Genomic DNA, 26,242 nt, shown 5'->3' with positions numbered 1-26,242 from the left:
TCATTATCATGCCATATTTCTTTATTGATTGTGGCAAATGATAATATTATTTTAGAATAGCTATAAGGATTCAGTTTTCAAACTGAATTTATCAATAGACTAACATTTTCATATCCAATCATAGGCTGAAGAGTATGGTACCGTATTCTACTTCATACTTCTCACAATATTGAAATAAGAGTACGCAGCACTCACAACCTGAAAAATGAAAAAATGCATATTAAGTTTGTATTTTATAAAATAGGTAATGTAATCGTTTTCAGAAGATGAGTTTATTCTGTACCAAGTTGTTTTGAAACCTATTATTAAGGGAATTTTCTATTCTTCTAGTTTGAGTGTTTTATTTGTTACAATAATTAATTACAGATCATATAAATGAATTAAATATGTTGTTCCCATGAAACCTCTGAGTATTGAAGAGCATAAATTTTATTTTGAAAAGTGAAAGTGACATAACCAACATTTTGATTTGGACAGTATAGTATAAATTGGAAATGGGACAGTTTTGGGTATGACCCTGTTGTGCTTTTCCTCATCTCAAGTATTTGTACACAATGTGATAAATAAATAAATAAATAATATACTTATACATTTTTCTATTAAAATCATAATATTCTTATAAATCAATGAAATTAGGTATCTCATTCTTAATGAAAGTATTGAATACTCTAGTTGAATAGGCTAGTCTTGAAAAATCAACCTGATTTTTCCCTGAGTGGGATCAGTATAATTGAAATTAATTGAAGCAAAAATAATGTAGTGTTTTATGAAACAATTACGAAATCTTCATTAGCAATAAATTCTTATTGAAAAATAAATTTATTAACATTGAATGTGAATGAAATGTTGAATATTCTTGGTAAATCAACCTGAAGTCTTTTCCAGTTATAAGTGTGATCAGAATGAATGTTAAATAATTGATACAATAGATGTAAAGAATTATAGAAAGTACAAAATTGAATTATTTGTACCTACATCATAACTTTATTATTAGGCTACTCTTTAATCGTAATTTACGTAGCTCAATATTCGCATTGTCTTTTTTCTTATGGCTACTATTCAATGTTTATAAAAATTTAAATCTGAGTACCTTTTTTTAAATTATTTCGACACGACATGTTTCGGCTAAAATGAAATTTGAATTCAATTAATTTATGGCATTAGTAGCCGAAACATGTCGTGACGAAATAATTTTAAAAACGAGTACCGTACTCAGATTTATATTTTTATTTACACCAAATATTCTCAAGATAGTATCTATAAGATACTAGCCGTCAGGCTCGCTTCGCTCGCCATATCCGTCTAGCCAGGGGCTCCGCCACTACCTCCGTAAACAAAGCCGTAGAGTGCATTCGTGTGACGTCAGCACAGGTAGGACTCCTACACCAATAAAAATTCGTCGATTTCAGCTGATCTATATCAGCTAGTGATTTTATTGGTGCAGGAGCCCTACCTGTGCTGACGTCACACGAATACAGTATGGCTTTGTTTACGGAGGTAGTGGCTCCGCCCCCTGGACCCACGACTGGATCGTCCAAGAATGAGATCAGCAGGCTCGCTTCGCACGCCTGCATTTTTCATTTGAACATTTTTATCATATGTTAGGACGATTCAGTCGGGGGTCCAGACTAAACGTCTGGCTAAACGGATATGGCGAGCGAAGCGAGTAATATAATATTCCCAGGATTGAAGTAGCAGTGCCCAATCAATTTTTCCGCGATAAATGCATTTAAATCTTCAACTTGGTGCCAACCTAACAAAGTCAACTCAACTTAATGCCAACCTGACAAAATTATTAATTTAGTTGCCAATTAACAACTGTTTCGAAGAGGTACTCTATCTAGATTATAGTTCTATAGTAACAAATGATATGGAAATTTCAATTATAATAAAGAGATTGGGAGAAGAAGAATATACATGCTAAAAGACGAACTTTAAACCCTTGAAAACAACCCTTAGAGTTAAAATATAGCCAAAAGATTTCTTAGTGCGCCTCTAAAGGGCCAACTGAACATACCTACCAAATTTGAACGTTTTTTGTCCGGTAGATTTTTAGTTATGCGAGTGAGTGAGTCAGTCAGTCAGTCAGTCAGTCAGTCAGTGAGTGAGTGCCATTTCGCTTTTATAGATTCCAAGTTTTTTAAATTCTAATATTTCCAAATAACAAGTGATTTTAAGTTTTTCAAATTCTAGAAATTTTCAAGTTTAGAGTTAAAATTCAATAGTGGAATATTTGAATAGACTTAAAATGTTGAATAGACTCAAAAATCCAATTTAATTGAAGTGGATTTTTGACATTTAAAGTCTATTCAATTATGGAAAAGTTCCACAACATCAACATTCACGCTACAAACTCAATTTTAGTGGAATATTTCTTGGGAATTGTTCGAGATAAAAGTTCTATCCAATTATGGAATAGTTCCACAACATCAACATTCACGCTTCAAACTTAATTTTAGTGGAATATTTCTTAGGAATTGTTTGAGATAAAAGTTTTATTTTTAGCCCATTGTACGTTGTTGGTGAGGCTACAATTTTGCAACGAAGTTTTGAAAATTGAAGAGAAAATGAAAGGGTACTTACCTCCCCAAAAGTTTTGAGATTGAGTGTTTTCAGTCCAGCCACAGACATTTGTGAAGCTTTCAAGTTGCAGATCATCATGGTGTGGATGGCACGTTTCAGTTTGTTTGGGGTATTGAACCACGGACAGAAGTACAACGCATCGAAAACCTCTGCACCCTGCAACACAATTTTTTGTAAAGTGTGAAGTTTTTAGCTCAAAAATTTCTAGTTTCATTAAAAATTTTAACTTTCTAATACGGTAATTATTAAGTATTATTACAAGATATGCATCAGCAGTAGGTGTAAACACAATACAACAAACAAGATCCTTTTCAATGACAAATTGCTTTTACATTTCTCATATTTTATTCCGAAATTTCCTTCTCCATTCCAACCAGAATAAATTGTTGGATGTGGTTTCTAACTCTGCGTTCAAGTGGCACTTGAAGAACTGGCTGTTTGATATCAGTGAGGATAATGCCGTCTCACTCATTGTTACTGGGGGTGCGCGTGTTTGATTCAATTTGGGCGCCTTCAGAGAATTTTTTTTCTGTTCTGTCATGCTTGTCTGTTCTGCTTTTCCTGACTTGAATTTTTATTATATTGTAGCCTTCCTCGCTATTCCTTGGTTTTCTATTTCTTGGTTATTTATAAATTAGTTTTCCACTTTTTTATCCCTTCTTGATGCATGGGGATTATAGATTCGTCATTGAAAATTATTTAAATGTAGTTTAGATCTCTAATAAAAATTGAGATCTCTCTTTATAATTATAGATATAACGCATATTGTAATGATAACTCGAGCTTACGCACAGGCCTTTGTTGCCTATGTAAGCTCTTTCCTATCTGATACAAGAATTTTATACAAGAATAAAATTGTGATAGCTCAAGAGTTTTATTGTTTAGTATAGTTCTATATTTTGTTGTTTGTTTTTAGTAAGTATATTATATCGTTTCTTGAATTGTATAAACTTTAATGCTCAAGATTCTAAGTAACTGCTTTGAATTGTATTCAAAAGGAAAAAATAAATTGAATTGAATTGAGTTACTGTTCTAGATTTTTTGATTATAGACTCCAATTTATAGTATCTATTTGATTCAAAATTTGCTTGTTTATGTGAGTATTGAAGATCGTAAATTGTATTTTGAAAAGTGAAAGTGACATAACCAACATTTTGATTTGGAGAGTATAGTATAAATTGGAAATGGGACAGTTTAGGGCATGAGCCTGTTGTGCCTTTCCTCATGCTAAGTATTTGTACACAATGTGATAAACAAATAAATTTTTCATAAAAGTTTTGCAAAAATCCATGTTCTTCAATTCATGGATTTCATGAAAAATGCAAATCTTCCAAATTTGGTTGATATTCGGACTATGGATAGAGGTTGACCTAACAAGTGTTGTGCTATAATATGAGACGTTTCGCTAGGATACAGTGTGAGTTATTTGCTGAAACATAAAATCCTTCCTCAACTCACAGATTACAGAAATCATTCATCATCAAATGCTTATAACTTAAGAATAGAAGTGAATTTTGCCAATGTGATGACATATTATGTTCCTCTCGTCAAGTACTATCATTCCTGAGAGTTTGAGCGATTTTAGCTCTTGACCATCTTTGCAAATCATGGATTTTTGCAAAAATGGCCAATAAATGAAATCACTCAAACGCTCAGGAATGATAGTACTTGACGAGAGAAACAATAATATGTCAATAATAATATATATTAATATTAATACATTAATACAAATAGTATAATGGCGAGAATCACTCCTAATCTTTAGTTATAAGCATTTGAATATGAGTTTTCACTCTGATCTGAGAGTGGAGGAGAGTTTTTATATTTCAGTGAATAACTCACCCTATATTGTAGCAAAATGCCTCATATCATAGCACAACACTCTTGTTAGGTCGACCTCTATCCATAACCAATATCAACCAAATCTAGGAGATTTGCATTTTTCATGAAATGAGATTCTGCTGCCCTGTTAGTATTTTAAGTTGGTTTTGATTCAATACTGATGAATTCAGTTTTTTCATATTGATTTCTTCATAGATTGCAGGTTTGATGCCTAGTGAGATCGGAGTCGCCTCCATCGCAGAAGGACGTTCTTGGCTGAATATCTCCAAGAGGGTCAGGAGAGTGAGGAAATCTACAGAAATCTATTGTGTATTGACTCGGCTACCAAATTGGATAGAATTTTCTCGTAGGTACTTCTCCGGTTATTTGAAAAATAGACAATTTGTGAATGATTTAGAGTGATTTAATTTCTCAAGAGACAAACATTTAAACTGAAAAAAAATTTCTGGATTGCTTAGCATGTTATCTTTCAATTTAAATTGGCAGTGATATACTTCTGCTTTACAAGTTCACAATTCAAATTGACACTGTAATTAAAAATTATATCAATTGTATACCAACCTCTTTGTATGTTTCATGGGAACAAACACGAATAAAATATTCTATTCTATTCTATTCTGATGAATTCAGTACCTGTTAGATTTCGTCTCATGTTTTAGCCAGTCTTATGGTCGTCCATCTTGTTTTTGTAGCATTTGAATCTACCGCTGCTACAGTCCGCGGACAACTTTCTCACGTGTCATGCGATCTCTGACGTCACAGTTTCATTGATCGCTTGATCAATAGTAGCGCTAGTTGTCGTCTGCTTCTTTCAATGTTTTCTAGTTTAATATTCGTCTATAAGTATTTTGAATTGTATTTTCATTGTTTTTGAACCTCCATTGGTATACTTCAACAGTCACTTCAACCTCAACACCTTCAGTTCGCTTAATATCGATTTTATATTTTCACTTCATTCGTTGAGTTTGTGCTCATGACTGCCGTTCACGTCATGTTTCCGCTATGGGCAGTTCCTGTTTCTTCAACCAGTTTGGCAAGAAGCGTCACTCTCTTTGTACAGTCATACGATGTAACATCTCAGTTTAACACGTCCATCTTTGGAAAACTTTATCCATTTTCATCATTCATTATGTCCTAGTTTGTGTGCTTATTCGGTAACCATTCAACGCATTTTTCATCAGTGAACGTTTTTCAACCATAATTTCTATGAATTTAACTTACCTTTCGGGACTTTTCTACTAAGCGTCCTTTTTGCAAATCACGCCATGCTTTCTGCGTACAACGTTTTTCAATTATTCATCATATTAGTATTATGAACTGTAAGTAATTTCAACATGAATTCCACATGAGCTTTCAACAATCCTCAATATGAACTTTTGATTTATTATTTATCACTTCAATTTTACTGAGCATCAGTACACATTTTTTAGCGGTTACATTCATTCATCTTGTATGCTCATAGGAGATACATTTTTCAACTTGGGAAGTCTTGTGCAAGTGCAGCTTACCTTATTCAATATTTCATCTTGGGAAATTCGTGCAAGTGCAGTTTGCCCTTCATCGTCAACCGCTACTCATTTTTAGCTACTCAGTCTTAGCTACTCATCAGTTATTTAGTCGAACTTTGTCAATCTCAATTTTTACTGATGCCAGTGATTTCAGTTGTCAAGAACATTTTATCTCTTTTTTCAAATATTTATTCACTGCAATTACATCAACTTTAGGACATAACCTCAAACATTTATTCTACTTAACTCATGGTGGAACCCTTTTTCCAATTAACATTCAACCAGTGAAACTCATTCAATTTGTGAAGTGCCCATTCGTCATTATATTCATTATCAATTTTAATATTGGAACAGTCTCAACTTTCAATATCTCAACGTATTCAAGTCAAGTTCTCTTCCTCATCGGTCATCGTTTATCAGGATATAATCAAGATATCTTCATCGTTCAACTTCTATTAGCCCAGCAGCTGTCTGCAACTACAATGTACTTGACAGGAGTCAAGTTCCATTCTCGGATTTTGAGTCACCGTAGGCCTATCACTTCGGCAACACATCATTAATTATTCAGGGAAGTCTTATTCTATTATTCACATTTTTGTACTTACCCTCTCAGAGGCACTGTGTTTACTGGTAGTCTTCATCCCATCAATTTTTGTTGCTGATTAACTTTTTATTCCTAAATAATAACTATTTAAGTACTATCAATCATTCAATTTTTTATCTTCTATTATTATTACTTATGTGTTCTACATATAGTAATATTCCCCATGTAACTTGACATGCGTTAAGCTGTCATTTCCCAGCCCGCTTATGTAATACAATATGCTGAGCTTCGTCTCCTTTCAATATTGTATTTGGTATTTTTCAACCTTTTCTATTTTTAATTATTAATCGAACCTTCAGTTCTGGACAGACTTTCTGCTCCTTCTGCTTACATTATAGCCAAGTTGCTATATTTGTCCTCTTTCAGTGTTACATAGTCAACAGCTTGAAAGCTTCAGGTACGATTGGATTCTACCTAAACTGAATTCCTAGTTTTCATTTTTTGTGAAATTAGGTAATTGTTCATATTCATATAATTTCTGTATTTTCATACCTTTAAGATTACTAAGAATTTTGCAGGACTTTTATCTAGGATTTTTTGTCTCTCGACTGATTTTATTAGTCAGGTTAAGATTCTCATATTTACTATCATTTTTCAAGTATTCTAAATTTTATTCATTTTAAACATTGCTAAATTTTGTACGTTCAATTCAATCATTACTCATTGTCATTATTGTTCTATTATTAGTTTCAGCATCAATATACTCTTTTGTGTATTTCAACATTAACATTGATATCCCAACTTTATCTTTGTATTACTCAATCTTTTTCGCTCACAGAGGTAACATCATTTTGAAACATTGTATCAGTATTCTTAAACGTACTAGCAAAAAGTCTAGGTACAATAAACAACTTGAGTGCATTCCTAATTCTTTTTATTTTAATTACAACTACATTAATTTTAAGCATTCCAATAGTTACATTCAAATATCAGCTTTACATACGGATAATAAGAAACTTATTATCTATCATTCTTCAATTATTAGTCATCATTATTGCACTACCTTTGTGCATTCTACTTGTGCTCAGACGCACAGTAAACCAGAGGTATTTTTTCGGATCTACACATTCAAGGTTTGTAAATCCGCTCATAGCAAATAATGAAAAGCTGTCAGTGCCTAGATCAGATATAGATCTCATCTACACACTTCCACACAGTCCACTACTTTGCAGATCGGCCTTACAACCCGGTCTACTGACAGTCAACAGTACCTCTTGCATTTTTCCGCTGCCTTGGTAGAATTTTCAGATGGTTTCAATTTAACACTGATGAATTCAGTAGGCCTACCTCTTCCATGTTTCTGCTGCCCTGTTATAATCTCCAATTGGTGTCAATTCAACACTGATGAATAATTTGTAGCTTTCACTGAATTTTCATCTAGCTTCCAACCGTGTTTTCAGTATTTGCAGTGGGGTGGGGTAGCATAAGTCTAAGGGATGGTTTACAGCATTTAAATTGGTATTTTCTTTTAAAAATAATAATAAATAAGAATAATACATTTTACTTTCCTTGCCCTATTACCATAAGTAAGGAAAGTAATGCATTCCGAAAAAAATTAAGGTACCCCAATTTCCAAATGTCTATACATTTCAAGGTCCCCTGAGTCCAATGTGGTTTTTAGGTATTGGCATAGAGAAACAATAGCGTAAGTAGATATCCCATGGTATAGGGCGTTTATGTCGCAACTTTTACTATTATCTCAAGCTGATAGTCCACGTAGTTCTTTCCTGTGAAGCTTTATGACGCTGGTAGTCTTTCATATTGTGCCGTTCATACACTCTTACACGGTCAAAACAGTAAAAATCGACAATAATCGACAGTAATCGGCTTGAGATAACAGTAGAAGTTGCGACATAAACGCCCTATACCATGGGATATCTACTTACGCTATTGGTCTGTATGTGTGTGTGTATATGAGTGTATGTGCGTCTTTTTACACGATATCTCATCTCCCAATTAACGGAATGACTCGAAATATCCTTCAACTATGAGGATCCGACACGAACAATTTCGATCAAATGCAATTCAAGATGGCGGCTAAAATGGCAAAAATGTTGTCATAAACCGGGTTTTTCGTGATTTTCTCGAAAATGGCTCCAACGATTTTAATCAAATTCATACCCAAAATAGTCATTCACTAGCTATATCAACTGCCACAAGTCCCATATCCGTAAAAATTTCAGGAACTCAGCCACATCTAACCAAAGTTTGATTTTAGATTTCCAATTATCAGGTCTCAGATATAATTTAGACGAAAAAATTCGAGTGGAAAAGATTGAGCATGAAAATGTCCAGTAACATTTCCACCTAAAATTGAAAATAAGCTCAAAATTTGAGAAAATGTGATAATTCAATTGCAAACTGTTGGCAACTGTTTATTCTATTAAATCATTCACTATGAAGAGATAGCAGACCTCGTGTGTATCCAGCGTTATTGTCCTGTCACCAGCTGGCTCAATTCTTTCAATAGTAGACGTGAGATGCGCGTGAACACTAGCGTCAGGTGATAAATTTTCATAACGGCAAGCGAAATTGTGTGAGTGCGCTGCGCCTCACCAGATTTTTTCATCTAGCTTTCCAACCCTGTTTTCAATTTTTGCAGTGGGGTAGGGTAGCATAGGTCTGAGGGATGGTTCACAGCATTTAAATTTGTATTTTCTTTTAATAATAATAATTAATTTTTAATTAAGGATTCGTGGCATACTAACCGCCTGTGTAATCTCCTCTCCATACCAGCAGAAAACGAAAATGTAACTTGTAAAGCTCAGCACCGACTGAATCATGCGGAATAAGTTCCGAAAGAGATGGGCATCATTCAGTTTATTAATCTGTAATCAGAACGTTATTAATTTTGATTCATTGTAAATAATTTATTAAATGCCTAATACTTGAATTAATTGAAAAATATATGCTAATTGCTGAGATCGCAAAGCATACTCTGATATGAGCAATATGATTTAGGTATTTAGGTAGGTACTATAATTATGTTATAATCTATGAGTTCAGGTAGGCTACTATATAGGTACTCTGAAATCACTTCACTCATATGGGCTACGAGTTATGGGTTGTTGAAGTGCTAAACTCCGTTTTCTTTCCAGATCATAAACAGTTTTGAATTTTCCATTGGAGTTCTTTTTAATACATTCAGTATATCATTGGTTTTGTTCTAATATGCGTTTTTCCGCGATTGCCAAAATAAACAGGTTATTGAATTTACAAAAAATGTTACTTTTTTATTTATGAACGATATGGTAAATAAAATGTTTTAGTTTGGAAAGATACATTTTTTAATTTTTAAGAGAATTTCTAATAATATAGTCGAAACCGTTATAATGATCTGGAAAGAAAACGGAATCTGGAAAGTTAGCACTTCAACAATACGGCCATAACTCGCTTAGACCGCCACTTAAAAAAATTCAGTTGCCACTTTTTCTCACTCTTATAATGATCTTAACAATAATATTGAGAAAGATTATCCAATTTAAATAATAAAAAAAGTGTTCCGAACAGTGTTAATACAAAAAAATACTTACCTCAAGAAGTGTAATTGCTTTGGTGCAGAGAAAGACACCGCCAATTAGAAGAAGAAATAATAGAATTGGACCGTAAATCTCAAGCATTCCTCTTTGAATCCTGTAATATTATTGTTTGGAAATTAGATTTTCATCCTCTTTACACGAAAATAAATTGTATTTGCTGAATTGCAAAACTAATGACAACCACTGGGGACATTATATTGGACCAATTTTTATGCGTTTTGTTCTAAAATTTCCTACAGGCATAGAGAAAAGATAGCATAAGAAGATATCCCATAGATGGTATAGGGCGTTTATGTTCCAAATTTCACGGTCAACTCAAGTCAATATTTATTTATTGGATAGAGTAATCAATACAGTAGTCGGAAAAGAAAAAACAGGCTACTGCGTACTGCCCAAAACTTTTTCAATTTCCTAATATTCCTATATAGTACCATAGAGAAACAATAGCATAAGTAGATGTCCCATGGTATAGGGTGTTTATGTCGCAACGTTTAGGCTACTGTTATCTCAAGCCGATAGTTCATGTGATTCTTTCCCGTGAAGCTTTATGACGCTGGTAGTCTCTCATATTGTGCCGTTCATACACTCTCACCCCAACGAAACAGTAAAAATCGACAATATTCGACAGTAATTGGCTTGAGATAACAGTAGAAGTTGCGACATAAACGCCCTATACCATGGATATCTACTTACGCTATTTGTTTCTCTATTGTACTATATATAGGAATATTGGGAAATTGAAAAGTTTTGGGCAGTAGCCTGTTTTTCTTTTCCCAATGATAGTACGATAGTATTTTTCGTGAAGCTATGTGACGCTGGTAGTCTCTCATACTGTGCCGTTATTACACTCTCACCCGGCCAAAACAGTAATAATAGACAGTAGTAGTCAGTAATCGGATTGGAGAGTGAACAAAAAACCTATACCATGGAAGAAATCTTCTTATGTTATCTTTTCTCTATGCTTTAGCCCACCTATTATCTGTAATAATTTTCAACTTTTTAATAAATCATAATAACCGAATGTATTGGGCTTGAAATTTGGAACATAAACCTATACCATGGGATTATCTTCTTATGCTATCTTTTCTGTATGGTATCACCACAATACGATACAGTATCGACATAATATATTGATACAAATATAAATAAAAAATAGAAATCTGGCACCCTTTTAAAATATTGTTCAATCACGACATATGTTTTGGCTATATAATGCCATTATCAAGTCCATATTAATGCCTTGATAATGACACTATATATATATAGTGAGGTCCACGTTATAATGACAGTATTTGATCAACTTTGGTTTTGCTATCCTTGTCTATCATTCGACAAAGCCGGTGGTACTATCCTTTTCTAGGTCCACAACGGTGCCAGTTATGTTTTTGACAGTGTACAAATATGATTAATTAATGCAGAGAATCGGCATCGCTATTCTTCTATCTTTATCCACTGACATTATAACGTGGCCCTCACTATAGTCGAAAAAACATGTAGTGATTAAACAATTTTAAATGGGTACTTGGATTTCTATTTTTTATTTATATTTAAGAGTAGCCCTAAAGAAAAAAAGACAATATAATGATACACTATCAACATAATATTATGATACAGTATCATCTCAACTTGATATGCAACACCATAATTTGATACAAAACTTCTAATCTTTGAATGAATTCTACAAACCATTGGATATCTTCTTACGCTATCTTTTCTCTATTTGTGAATGATTTGTAACTTTCAAATCAATTCTATTCACCTTCTCAGCTGCAACTGATGCTCCAAATCTTCCCTGAGACATCCGAGCAGATGTTTTTGGTAGCGAGGATCCTCGGCTACACGTTCATCATCCAACATCCGCTCAGACACACCGCCATGGTTGACATACAATACAAGTGCAACGCCCTCTGTTCGCCATTGGTTGACATACAATACAAGTGCAACGCCCTCTGTTTAATTTCTTGCAGCGAGATCTTCAACACTTTGAAAGAGCTGATCAGAAAGATCGCCACATCAATATAGGAGGCCGTGATGCCCACAGCTGTGTGGCACAGTAGGAACGTGAAAAACACTTGTAGCATGTATTGGATTAGGAACGATATGAATATATCGGGATCGTAGGGGTGCCATGCTAGGACAGGGATGTATTGTCCGAATTTCCTGGTTGTGTTAGTTGATGGGTGGAGTATGACCTCGTTCAAGGTTATCTCAACCATCGGCAGAATGGCGATCCAAACAGTGTTGACTATGTACATGAGGTATTTGAAGTAGTTGAACACCTTCCAGAACTGTTTGTCGTATTTGTCGATGATCGCTAATTGTTGAGGACTGAGCGGGGTCGTGTATCGGTAGCGAACTAGCATCGGGAACAGGTCGTCCATATTTTGGGTGCGGAAAAGCCCCGTCATAACTAAACCCAACGTGAGTAGACGTAGCAGAACGTAGTTGAACTGTTTCAAGGTGAGTGCTACATTGTCGGACCAAATGTCGACGACGGTGTAGGCAACGGAGAAGATTCCGTAGAGGATGTCGAGGACTACTAGGGTGCTGTAGATGACGCAGGCCAGCCAATAGGGGCGTTTTGTGTTGATGTAGAGACCGCCGAGGAGGATGTGTATGCCGTAGGGTTTGGCTAGCACCCCTTTCTGCATAAGTTGCATTTTATGTACTAGTAGTTCTGTGAACAGTAGACCTCGCGCTCAGTAAGTTACATTGGCCTGTTGTAATGTTTTCTCAGAAAATAATTTATCAATTTAAAATGTCTAGAAAAAATCCTAAATAAACATAGAGCTTTCTGTCCTATCGTACCGTGACGTGAAGTTCCGGAATGTGAGTGTGAGCGCTGTTTTATCAGGTCTAGCTGCCGTCAATACGCCAATCCAATCAACCCATCAGAGAACATTCTGTGTTGTCGTGTTGGCGGAAAATCGGTGTGTTGAAATTAACAAAATAAACTACCATAATGCTGATTTCCTACAAACTTCATTTCTCACCTGTCATGATTTTAGAAATCAATTTCTTTTCAATAATATTTGTTGCAATTTTGATCATCATATTAAAAAAGAAAAATGTAAAAAATGTTTTCTATCAATAACTCCAAACTCTAAACTCGAATCATATGGCCTCAGCTTATGGAAAGACAAAGTTAGTGGACTACTGTCTACTAACGTTGATGGGAAGATATATTTTCAAGAATTTCAATGTTTTTGTACGGATAGTATTATAGTCCACTAGACAGCTGATTTATGATGAATAATTCTATGGTCTGATTTTTACTCTAATATTAGAGTATGAAGGAGGCTCCTTTTTCCTTTTATATTAGTAGATCTGTGAACAGTAGACCTCACGCAGTATTCTCATCCACAAGTACCTACCTGTTTGAAACTATAGATCTTATGGAAAAACAGCAATAGGCTGGCTTCTCCACACATCTGTGTAATCACTTGTCAGCTGATTTATGATGAATAATATCTATAGTCTGATTTTTACTCCAATATTGGCGTATGAAGGAGGCTCCTTTTTCCTTTCATATATATTATCCTTGAAATGCAAAAATTCCAAAAACCTTGTATATACGTCGACGCGCAATTAAGAATGGAACATACCTGTCAAATTAAATGAAAATCTATTACCGCGTTTCGCCGTAAATGCGCAACATATAAACATTCAAACCGTCGACTTGAATGTGTCGTTCCGGAATGTGAGTGTGAGCGCTGTTATCAGGTCTGGCTGCCGTCGATACGCCAATCCAATCAACCCATCAGAGAACATTCTGTGTTGTCAAAAATCGGTGTGTTGAAATTAACAAAATAAACTACCATAATGCTGATTTCCTACAAACTTCATTTCTCACCTGTCATGATTTTAGAAATCAATTTCTTTTCAATAATATTTGTTGCAATTTTTATCATCAGATTAAAAAAGAAAAATGTAAAAAATGTTTTATATCAATAACTCCAAACTCTAAACTAGAATCATGGCCTCAGCTTATGGAAAGACAAAGTTAGTGGACTACTGTCTACTAACGTTGATGGAAAGATACATTTTCAAGATGCTCGATGTTTTTGAACGGGTAGTATTATAGTCCACTAGACAGCTGATTTATGATGAATAATTCTATAGTCTGATTTTTACTCTAATATTGGCGTATGAAAGAGGCTCCTTTTTCCTCTTATATTATCCTTGAAATGCAAATTTCCAAAAACCTTGTATATACGTCGACGCGCAATTAAAAAAGGAACATACGGTACCTGTCAAATTTCATGAAAATCTATTACCGCGTTTCGCCGTAAATGCACAACATATAAACATTTTAACATTAAGAGAAATACCAAACTGTCGACTTGAATCTTAGACCTCACTTCGCTCGGTCAATAATCAATACCTACTATTACTAAAAACACTTCATTGACATGTGCTACTTTTTAAATTAATAAAACAATATAGAATCTTATAGCTCCCTTTATTTAAAAAAAAACTTTAAAATAGTTTAACAACTAGTTTCGGACGATGGTGTGAGATCACCGAAACTAGTTGTTAAACAATTTTAAAGTTCAAAAATAGAGGGTGCTATGAGATTTTATATTGTTTTATTAATCTACTATTACTATTCTGTAGTAGTAGATATTGCTATAATACTACCCGTTCAAAAACATCGAACATCTTGAAAATGTATCTTTCCATCAACGTTGTAGACAGTTGCAGCCAAACCTGATAACAGCGCTCACACTCACATTCCGGGACGACACGTCACGGTACGATAGGACAGAAAGCTCTATGTTTATTTAGGATGTTTTCTAGACATTTTAAATTGATAAATTATTTATTAATTTTTGAGAAAACATAACAACAGGTCATTGTAACTTACTGAGCGCGAGGTCTACTGTTCACAGATCTACTAGTTATTGTTATAAATCTGATGATAGAAGATAAAGTACGGTACTTGATTGTATTCAGGCCTAGCAGCAACTAATAGGCTATAATAATTATTATAATCAACTCAGTAGAAAGAACTGACCAGAAAAAACAACTCTAACTGAGACTATTAGAAGATGTTTTACAAAATTATTACTCTATTGTTGGTGGGATAATTATTTAGTAATTAGAATTAATAATCGAATAGCACTGTTAATTACGGTAGGCCTTCTATAATAATTTAGATCGTTTTTTGAACAGGTACCATGTAGTTTTGGCGGTCATTGATAATACGGTGTCAATACTGTATTGATACAATATCTATAGTGAAAATCAATTCAAAATGTCAGTATTTCCTATGCAGACTATATAGGTATCAATTCTTCCCTTTCAAAGTGAATTTCACTATATAGAAATTTAAATTCTGCAGTTGTAACAGACTTTGAATGCTAAACCAGGCTTGAGAGATACATTTCATACTTTCACCATTGGTTAAATGGGGAGCATTCTATTCATTTATAGGTATGCTGACAGATTAACGTGAATCTTATTACATCAACATTGTTTGTAGTATTTAGCTCTTGAGGCCTCAGATAAAATTCATTTCATTCACTCTTGGTAGTGGGTACCTCCTAATTAATATTGTAACATAATTACTCAGCGAATTAATGTCTTTCTATAATAATATATTGTTATGCTGACAGATTAACGTGAATCTTACATCAACATTGTTGGCAGTGTTTAGCTCTTAAGGCCTCAGATAAAATTCATTCATTCTTGGTAGTGGGTACCTACTAATTAATATTGAAACATAATTACTCAGCGAATTAATGTCTTTGTATAATATTATTATTATGCTGACAGATTAACGTGATCTCATTACATCAACATTGTTTGTAGTATTTAGCTCTTGAGGCCTCGGATAAAATTCGTTTAATTGACTGTTGGTAGTGGGTACTACTAATAATATTGGAACATAATTACTCAGCGAATTAATGTCTTTCTATAATAATATTATTATGCTGACAGCTTAACGTGAATCTTATTACATCAACATGTTGGCAGTATTTAGCTCTTGAGGCCTCGGATAAAATTCATTTCATTCACTCTTGGTAGTGGGTACCTACTAATTAATATTGAAACATAATTACGCAGCGAATTAATGTCTTTGCCTATTAGTGAAGTGGCCAATGTTCTACTAATGACTATTCCTAATTAGACTATAGGCAGATTCACAGTTCTAGTAGTAGGCAGATCCAGTAGTATTCCTGATGAATAACACGCAGTACTTCCTATTGAAACAATCCTGACGAATTGACCAAATAATTCACCAATAATATAGTGAATAATTTCGCTATCGGATAAAGAGGTTCAGGGCTGAGTTTGTAAATATACAGGTGTTTTCTAAAAAAAGGTGCCCATAAGTCAAGGAGTGAGGAGTGATTCCTCACATCAAAAGAAGAAAAAAGTGCTAATTAACATAGTTCCGAAAATGCTTGGTTACCAAGTTATACAGAGTAGAAGATTTCGTCTGAATTTCTGTGCCCCTGCCGAGACTAAGCCCTACGGGAATTTGTTGGCTGTTAAGATGTACAATTTAGCGTACTTTATGTAAAATGAACTGAGAATTTGTATAAAACCGTTTCCAGACCTGTAGCTACAGTAATTTTCAAGATATGTGACGAAATACGCGAAACTTGGTCCCGAAAAACAAGTTTCTTTAAGGTTTGAAGCAGATTTACTATGTTAAATGTACAATAAACACAAAATATTTTTTTACAGAACTTGTAGAAAATTAAATTTCGAAGAGAAAGATGTAGAATAAGTCTATAATAGACAAAGGCAACCTTAAAAAATAATCCTTAATTACATACAATACGCTCGTTTTTCTATATTTATTTATACATTACATAGTAACAATATCATTCTCAACTATGAATATCAGTCTATTATAGACTTATTGTACATATTCTCTTAGAAATTTAATTTTCACGAGTTCTGTAATAGTTATTTGTGCAACTAGTGCGCGAAGTGACAGTTTGCTGCACCGAAAGAAACGTTTACGCCCGAGCCGTAGGCGAGGGCGGAATGGTTTCTTGAGTGCAGCAGAGGAACTTTGCGCACGTATTTCACATTTAATTTTTCCTACAATTACCATTGAATATGAAAAAAGGGTAATTATGGGTAAATTCCCTGAAATCCATCAAATGTTTTTCTGGTAATTTTATTATTAATAAATAAAATTGAATAATGTAGTAGTAAATGAATGAAGGCGGCACTCATGTGGTGGCTGTCCTCGTTGTCCTTAATATTATTATAACGTGCACCACAGCACTATACCACAGTCATTGTTATCAACTTATTTTTTGTTTTCGTGCACTAATCCTCCATATAACCCACCAACTATTTTGCGTTGCCAAGTGATTTTTGCGTTCTGTAATCAGTGCAGGAATGGCCACTTTTCAAGGTAACTGTAGGAAAAAATATTTGTGTTTATTGTACATTTAACATAGTAAATCTGGTTCAAACCTCAAATGAATTTGTTTTTCGGGACCAAGTTTTGCGTATTTCGTCACATATCTTACTGTACCTACAGGAAACGGTTTTATACAATTTCTCAGTTCATTTTACATAAAGTACGCTAAATTGTATATCTCAATAATTAACAGCCAACAAATACCCGTAGGGCTTCGTTTCGGCAGGGGAACTGAAATCTTCCACCCTGTGTAACTTGGTAACTAAGCATTTTCAGACCTATGTTAATTAGAACTTTTTTCTTCTTTTGAAGTGAGGAATCACGCCCTCACTTATGGGCACCTTTTTTCAGAACACTCTGTATAGTATTTTGAGGAGTATCGATTGATTAATATCAATGAGTTCTGGTTAATTATCCTATCCGATGTTTCTGTGTGTATGAATAAAGGCCTAAGTCGTTAGGCTTGAATGAATAATGAATAACAAAGCCAAAATGCTAAGCTAGGTACTCATTCAGTATCTTGTTCAGTAATTTAAAAAAAAATCTATACTCCGTACAAAATAACTTATGACTTGGAGGAATATGTGGAGAAGATAAATGGAGGGAGATCAGCCAATTATGTACAGTGATGGATAGTCATAGGTGAAAGCGCAGTTGCATATATTTGTCGTTTAGAATCAGTCGAGTCAGTGCTTGTAGAGAGGAAACTTCATAAGTTTAACATGCGCGCTTAAATACTCACTAGAAATTAGAAAACGCTGGCCGGTTCAGAACGGCAACACCGCCGCCGTTGTATCCCTACCGCTCTATACCTTCTCTGCTGCGCATGTCCCAGGTCAAAAGTTATTTTGTACAGAGTATGGTAATCACTAATGAGTAATGAATCCAGAAAGCAGTAGGCCTACATTTAGAATCTTACTAGCAATAATTGGTAAAGGGCGATACCAAATTAAGCGTTTTCAGAGTCGGCAGGGTAGGAAGCTCTCCGATTGGCTGATTGAGTTGGCGCCTGAAAAACGCTTAATAAAATCTGGCCCTAAATATGATATTTGCGTGGTTCAATTTTTCCATTTATCATGATTTTTTCACAATGAAATAAACACAATATAAAAAAAAATCTGGTGTGGCGAACTCACACAACTTTCCTTGCCGTTATGAAAATTGATCACCTGACGCTAGTGTTCACGCGCATCTCAAGTCTACTTATAAACAAAGATCTGAACCAGATGGTGACAGGACAATAACGCTGGAGACATATACGAGGTCTGCTATCTCTTCATAGTGAATCATTTAATAGAATCAACAGTTGCCAACTGTTTGCAATTGAACAATCACTTTTTCTCGAATTTCGAGCTTATTTTTAATTTTAGGTGAAAATGTTACTGAACATTGTAGAGATTTTCATGCTTAATCTTTTCCACTCGAAATTTTTTGTTTAAATTGTATCTGAAGCCTGATAATTGGGAATCTAAAATCAAACTGTGCATAGATGGGGCGGTGCTCCTGAAATTTTTACAGATATGAGACTTGTGGCAGTTGATAGAGCTTATCAATGACTTTTTTAGGTATGAATTTGATCAAAATCGTTGCAGCCGTTTTCGAGAATATCGCGAAAAACCCTGTTCTTGACAAAATTTTCTCCATTTTAGCCGCCATCTTGAATTGCATTTGATCGAAATTGTTCGTGTCGGATCCTTATATTGTAAGGACCTTAAGTTCCAAATTTCAAGTCATTCCGTTAATTGGGAGATGAGATATCGTGTACACAGACACTCATACACACACACACATACAGATAAATACCCAAAAACCACTTTTTTGGACTCAGGGGACCTTGAAACGTATAGAAATTTAGAAATTGGGGTACCTTAATTTTTCACGGAAAGCAATACTTTCCTTACCTATGGTAATAGGGCAAGGAAAGTAAAAAACGGCTTCAAGGTCTGTGATGGGTCCACGTTTATTTCCTACCTTGGAGAGGGCAACAGGTTGTTGGAAAGTGTCAGCTATTGTTCCTAGGCCTATGAATGCCCATTGTAGATGGCTAGTATGAAAGTTGGATCCAAAGGTAATTTGTCATCTAAAGAGAGCACGATTTGGAGCAATGTGGAGTACTAGTCTACACATGCGCATTGGCAAGTGGACCTATGAATTTAGGCGTTTAAGGACTATGATAATAATTGCTACTAGTGTTATTACAAATCCCCCTAATCTATTTTTACTCACGAAATTACACTTTACACATCTACCATTTTGGTACATTTCAGCTACAATATGAGTAAAAATATAGCAAAAGTAAGATCACTTTGTCCAGGGAATTATTTGGCTCATAATCAAGTTGGTGAAAGGACGGAATAAGCATAAAGCATAGTAGTGTTTCTTTCCTCTGTGGTGAGAAGTATGAGACGTTGAACTACCTACTAACCTACAGTTCATTTGACGAGAAGATAAAGTAAAAGCATTGAGAAACCATAGTCTCTATAGGTCTATCTGTCTATGGTAAAATAAATCGATTATATGTGTGTCTATGTTAAAAGTGAAAGATTATCTATGTGCCACAGAAAGATAGATCTCTGGAGAGTATGATTTCTCAATACTTTTACTTTATTTTCTTGTCAAATGAACTATACTAGGTACTGAAACTCAAGGTTCGATTCGAAATAGGAATTTTGTGGTGTAATGAAAGTTTGTAGTGTAATTTTATAGCAGTTTTATACCGGCCAGTATGGGGTTGAATAATACGACCAGTACGGACTCATAAGTCCACAAAATATCTACTCCGTGACGTGCGCTCTATAGTCAACAGCATCAGGGAAGGCACAAAATCAAGAAAATGGTCAAACTTTCCCACTATTATAGAACAATAGAAAAAGGATGAAGAGAGAAATATTGCCACCTTTATAAACAATAGGACAAGCTTTTCCGATCCCATCAACCTGTTGCACTTTCTACCTTCAGGTAGTTGGACCCACCAGAGACCTCAAAGCCAAAAAAATCCATTGTAAATAAATTGTTATCAAATCAGCATAACAGGAAACAACTACATATCAAATAAAATTGTAAGTTGTTTTCCAATATTCCAATAAATTTGTGCTCTGCTGGACAGAAAATAGAATACCGTTCGTTTTACGAGAGCGTTCATACATTTCCATTCTGCCTATGTGTGAACACTCCCATAAGAACCAATGTATTTGCTTCTACCAGCAGAGCAGAAATGTTCCAAATGATCTTCAAGGTTCAGAAGCTAATTTTGAGGATAATAGGACGCAAACATCCACTCTTCCCTTCAGTACTACTATACTCGAAGCTCAGCATCCTCAGCATCAGATTTACATTTACAGACTTTCAACATTCACCAAAAAGAACCCACAGTTCTTCATCAATTTGAATCACCCGCAAGCAACACACAGAAGGAACATGGACTTGGCAATTCCCAGGATGACAACATCAGCTGCTCAGAGGTCAGCCACATATTTAGGACCAAAAATTTTCAATTAACTGCCAATAGTTATTAAAGAAACAGTTACAGTATAATCAATTCATTCAAATCGAAAACAAAAAACTGGCTCATGTCTAATAGAATCAATCATGAAGAACAATTAGTTCTATGAAAAAAATTCTATACTTTATTATTTTAAAATAAGAATGAAACAGTATAGACATTTTTTTCATAGAACTAAACATTTAATGTTTTCTATGTTGAATTTATATAAAATTTCTACATCATAGGTTATCAATTTTATTTTTTAAATTTGTGTATATAAATGTGGTTTTCATGAACTTCTTATGACTCTTCAAGATGTATCTTCATCAGCATTTTTTACTTTTGGCATAAAATCTTAAACGATAGCAAAATAATTAGTGGCATCCCGACACATATTCATGTATAGTGGAGGCCACATTTTCTTAGATCAGCAAATAATCAACCAATTGTATTAACACTTTGTAAATAATTGTAGCTTATATGCTTTTTTAATCATGTCTATATTTTGAATAAACTCCTCTGGTCGTGTTGTACCCTCGACCAGAGAAATTATTATTATCATCTTTAGGTTTCATTTTTTTACATTCCCAAGACCACTAGCAAGACTTGTAAAGAAACGATAGCATAAGAAGATATCCCATGGTATAGGTCGTTTATGTTCCAAATTTCAAGCCGTTGTTGACTCAAGCTGAATACTGTCGACTACTATATATTATTACTGTTTTGGATGTGTAAGAGTGTAAGAACAGCACAGTATGAGAGACTACCAGCGTCACACAGCTTCACGAAAAAGAACTACTAGGACTATCGGCTTGAGTTAATAGTGAAATTTGGAACATAGACGCCTTATAATATGGGATATCTTAGTATGTTATCTTTTCTCTATGACATGGCCTATTTAAAAAATTACAATAATTTGAGCAAACCTAATCAATAAATAGGAGACAAGACAAATATAGAACTACACGTATTTCAACAAAATATTCTCATATTTTAAAAAAACATTATACAAATATAACACCATCTATAATAATACACATAATATACAATATACTTACATATGTATGTTCACTTTTTACAGGAATATTCAAAATATTATAGTTTATTGTTACGCCTAATAAATGGTAAACGACTAGCACCACACTGATATTATCACTAGGAGTTCCGGAAGCCACTTAAATTTTATCACTAATAACGGTTCAACACAAAAGTATTTAACACACACCGACAAACTTTATATACAAAAATAAAATTCGATTAAATTTACTTTCGGTGAATTTGGTTGACGGTAACTGTTGAACACTGTAGCAGCAAAAGGCCCTGAAAAACAAAACCAAACGCAAGATCATTCATTTCGAGAAATCAACTAAAATATATGAATAGGAATTGATAAATTGACTGAAATTAACTAAATTAATTATTGATAAATCAACTAAAATATATGGATAGGAATTTATAAATAGTTTAGGAACGATACAAAAGGTGGGAACTGATAAAAAATTGGAAAAAAAAGGTGTATGTCCAGTTGCAGGTAGGCCTATTGGATTCAAGGCACAATTCATGTATCTATAATTTAATTAGGATGAAATCAAAATGAAATAAATATCAAGAATTTCAATGCTGAATATCAAACATTCTGAAAACCTCAAAGAAACGAGTATCTGTTGTTCTATCCCTATCATATTTATATGATTTGTAATTGTATCAAAAATTGAATGAATAAATAAATAAATAAATAAATAAATTTTCTCAAGGAGGAAGGAGAGTTGAGCTTCATCAAGGGGGATTGATTTATGAAAATTCCATTAGAAATGCATTGTGTCATAGGGTGATGAGTAAAAAAAAATAGGGTGATATGTGATCATCTCGATTTCATACAATTTTCAAGGACTACGGAGAGTTGAAAGCCCCAATTTGAAAACTTAACAAGAAAACATGAAAACACTACAACTTTGACAAAATCTTTTCTCTACCATTTTAAAATCAGCTTTAAATCTCTTGAAATCACTAGAACATAACCTATTTTTTCGGACATTTTATCATTTATCAAAATTTGGGAACAAAATAGTTTTGGGCTATGCCTGTTGTTCTATCCCTATCATATTTATATGATTTGTAATTGTATCAAAAATTGAATGAATAAATAAATTTTCTCAAGGAGTAAGGAGAGTTGAAACCCTTAATTCTTCTTTAGCCCATTATCAAAAAAACACAAAACATTTGAAATAGAAATTTGTCTTGCTCTTAAGAGCTTTAAAAGCAACATTTTGTGAATTAAACTTCAATGGGAAACATACTAGCTGTAGAAATATATAGAACTTAATTCAAGTAGAAGAAACTATGGAGTCTAATAGTTTGCACTTGTACAATAGGAAAACAAACTAGTTGATATTACATTCAAGAAATAAATAAAAACTTCATTTGAGTGACAGACTCCATTTTGTAAATAAAGCTTCAATTGGAGAAAATACTAGCTGAAAATATTGAAGAAATAGATAGAACTTAATTCAAGTGGTATAAACTCTATGGGCCGGTTTCCGAGCTCGGGATTTAGCTAAGTCCTAGACTTTAAACAGCTGGAGTCAGAAAATTGGCTTTCCAAAACGGGGCGTAGTCGCAGCTTTTATAACAGTAGTCGTAGTTTTTTTTTCTCATTTCTATAATTGGAAACGTTTTTCCTTGACGAAATTAGACATTCCTAAATAATTCAAAATAGCTGAAACTTTACACTAATTTCTCTTCATTTTATTTTCTGTTCAATGTTCTAGTTTTTCGAAATTTAATTGAAAAGTGACTATGACAATGACTGCGACTACGCCCCGTTTTGGAAAGCCAATTTTCTGATTCCAGCTGTTTAAAGTTTAGGACTAGCTAAATCCAGAGCTCGGAAAGCGGCCTTAAGATCCATAGTTTGGACTTGAACAATAGGAAAACACACTAGTTGATGATATTACATTCAAGAAATAAATAAAACTTTATTTGTGTAACAGACTCTGAAGCTCCATTTTGTAAATAAAGCTTAAATTGGATGAAATACTAGCTGAAAAAATTGAAGAAATAGATAGAACTCAATTCAAGTGGAATGAGAAAGATACTAGCTGACGATACAGAAGAAAAATATAGAATTTTATCCATGTGGTAGTAGGAAGGTTAAAGACTTTTATCCAGAGGTAGGAAAACACTTGTTGAGGAAATAAATAAGAAATTAATCAAAGTGGCAGAGGATGTGAATCTCCATTTTGGACTCACACAATAGTTGGCTTCATTCTCACCTCGAAAAATGCAGTCGAGAGATCCGGGCCATCAACATGTCCTGTAAACAGAGATTCGAAATATTATACAGCAAAGACTGTTCATGGCCCACACACAACATCGGATCTGCAAAAGTTGACTGTTGTTATAAAATATAGAGATGTTATTCTGATTTTATTATATTCATAAAAACTAATAATTATTGCACTCACAAATGCAGTTGAAAATAGCAGACAGAAGATCTTCAAGTTAGAATTTGAAATTGTACGTGCGAATGGAATCTATTGATTAGAATAAATTCGTTTTATTTGATCATTTTAAAAAATGACTTTCAATTGAATAAACTCTTTTCATTTCAATAGATTGTATAATCTGTGCAAACCTCAAGGTGCATACAAACTGGAGCGTCACGAGCATGCGCATTCATCAGCTGATACTATGCTTTTATTGTAAATTTAGTGTAAATTTCAAGTATTGTGCTCACTTTAACCTTAAGAGTCCGGTTTCCCATTAGGGAACTTTGGACTATATACGGCGAGGTGGAACTATCCTTGGCTCTCCCCACCATTCAAAGCCATACGCTAATAATAATAATAATAATACTATGCATTTTATATAATGTTTCTGTACAAATACAGATATAATAAGCTGATTGAAAAGCAAAATAACGCGTAGCGTGTTCGTGGCTCATAAAAATCTCAACGTGCCCTCTAGATTGAAGCTTTGTTCTTATGTAGAACAGTAATGCCCCATTTCACAGAATCGAGAGCCTGAGAGCTAATTGTGTGTGTGTGTGTGTGTGTGTGTGTGTGTGTGTGTGGTGTGTGGTGTGAGAGAGGAGAGAGAGAGAGAGAGCTTAGGGCTCTACATTTGTCTGAACATGCACGTCTATAGTGAGGTCCACGTTACAATGGCAGTGAAGAAATGTAGGAGAAAAGTGTTGAGGATTCTCTGCCTTGCCACTGCCTTCTATAGAATATAGCTGATACATAATATGATGTGATATTAACTGATCATTCTTGTTTGAAATAATCAATTAAATTTTATTCGCTAAGAAAATATATTTTTATAATTTCGATGAAATATTTCGTTACTTATACTTCTACATTGGGCCCGTTCTGTGTACATGGAATGTGGTAAATTGTCTGATTCACAATTACCAAGTAAAAAGTTCCGTGGGAGGAGTTTTGACCGATTCTGTTCCAGAAATCTGTTCCAGTTCCAAAATCCTGCCCCACAGTCCAAGTGTGGTAAATTGTCCGACCTGGTACAGTTCCAACTATCTGAGCTCTCATTGGTCGATTATTGTAGTCTGCTTGCTTCTCTGCGCATACGCTGATAGATTGTTCACCATAGCATAGAATACATAACCAACAATATCATGTTTGATAACCATTCATTAAATGAATTTTTCTCAATGGAAAATTTTAGAGTAATGGAATAAAATAAATTTACACTTTTCTAGACGGTAGGTTTGTAAAACAGCCTTTCTTCATTCACGCAGCAAGTAAATGACACATTTTAGTGTAAATCAAATTTATATGTGCGCGCCAAAATCTTGAACCAACGATTTTGAAATGGCGTTCCATGGGAACATTTTGCACTAGTCACGTGATGGGACAATTCACGATTGGAACTGGAACAATTTACTGTACACAGAACGTACACATTGTTAAAAACCGATCCAGCCACGTTGCGATGCTAGAATAGGCTTTTCGAATGATAGACATGGATAGCAACACCATTTATCAAATACTGCCATTATAAAGTGTAACTCACTCTAGTGTGAGCAAAGCTACAATCAACTGTTTATTAATCTTTATACGATTCCAATTTCAATTAGATGATTTTTAAAGATTAGACAATGTATCGGCGCCCTGACCTACGTTTTCTGGCCGAAAACCGAGAAAGAATACCTTTGTTCTTATGTGAGTGTTCACACAATCAAAATCAGAATCTGTGAACCTTCCTATAAGAATCAATGGTTTTCTTTCTCGGTCTCGGAAAAAGAATACCTTTGTTCTTATGTGAGTGTTCACA

The 26,242-nt window shown here is 34.2% G+C and overlaps 2 protein-coding genes and 1 long non-coding RNA gene across 5 annotated transcripts in view; 2 read left to right on the top strand and 1 right to left on the bottom strand.

The window, feature by feature from the left end:
- LOC120350187 (odorant receptor coreceptor-like) lies at nucleotides 1–24,988 on the bottom strand. Of its 3 annotated transcripts, none has more exons than XR_005570672.1 (6): nucleotides 19,693–20,207; nucleotides 11,836–12,753; nucleotides 10,071–10,170; nucleotides 9,246–9,365; nucleotides 2,584–2,739; nucleotides 1–198 (listed from the first exon to the last, which is right to left on the bottom strand). XR_005570672.1 is itself a non-coding variant. In XM_039422689.1 (6 exons), coding segments are annotated over exons 2-6 (429 nt in total). In that variant the 5' UTR covers nucleotides 22,011–22,270; nucleotides 24,223–24,988; the 3' UTR covers nucleotides 1–147. The 3 variants fall into 3 exon arrangements, 2 of the variants coding, with proteins under 2 accessions (XP_039278623.1, XP_039278622.1); XM_039422689.1 differs by lacking the exons at nucleotides 11,836–12,753; nucleotides 19,693–20,207 and adding exons at nucleotides 22,009–22,270; nucleotides 24,223–24,988; XM_039422688.1 differs by lacking the exon at nucleotides 19,693–20,207 and having other exon boundaries at nucleotides 11,836–12,375.
- The window catches only part of LOC111043676 (mitochondrial ribosome-associated GTPase 2), a 103,756-nt gene that overhangs the window by 29,207 nt on the left and 48,307 nt on the right, over nucleotides 1–26,242 (top strand).
- LOC120350191 lies at nucleotides 21,927–22,787 on the top strand. The gene is made up of 2 exons (XR_005570673.1): nucleotides 21,927–22,613; nucleotides 22,715–22,787. It is a non-coding gene; the product is annotated as an uncharacterized LOC120350191 (long non-coding RNA).

This window comes from Nilaparvata lugens, chromosome 3 (genome assembly GCF_014356525.2).
Source record: "Nilaparvata lugens isolate BPH chromosome 3, ASM1435652v1, whole genome shotgun sequence".
In the NCBI taxonomy this organism is placed as follows: Eukaryota; Metazoa; Arthropoda; class Insecta; order Hemiptera; family Delphacidae; genus Nilaparvata; species Nilaparvata lugens.
Note: the sequence above shows the minus strand (reverse complement) of the source record. Positions and strands in the feature narration are given on the sequence as shown.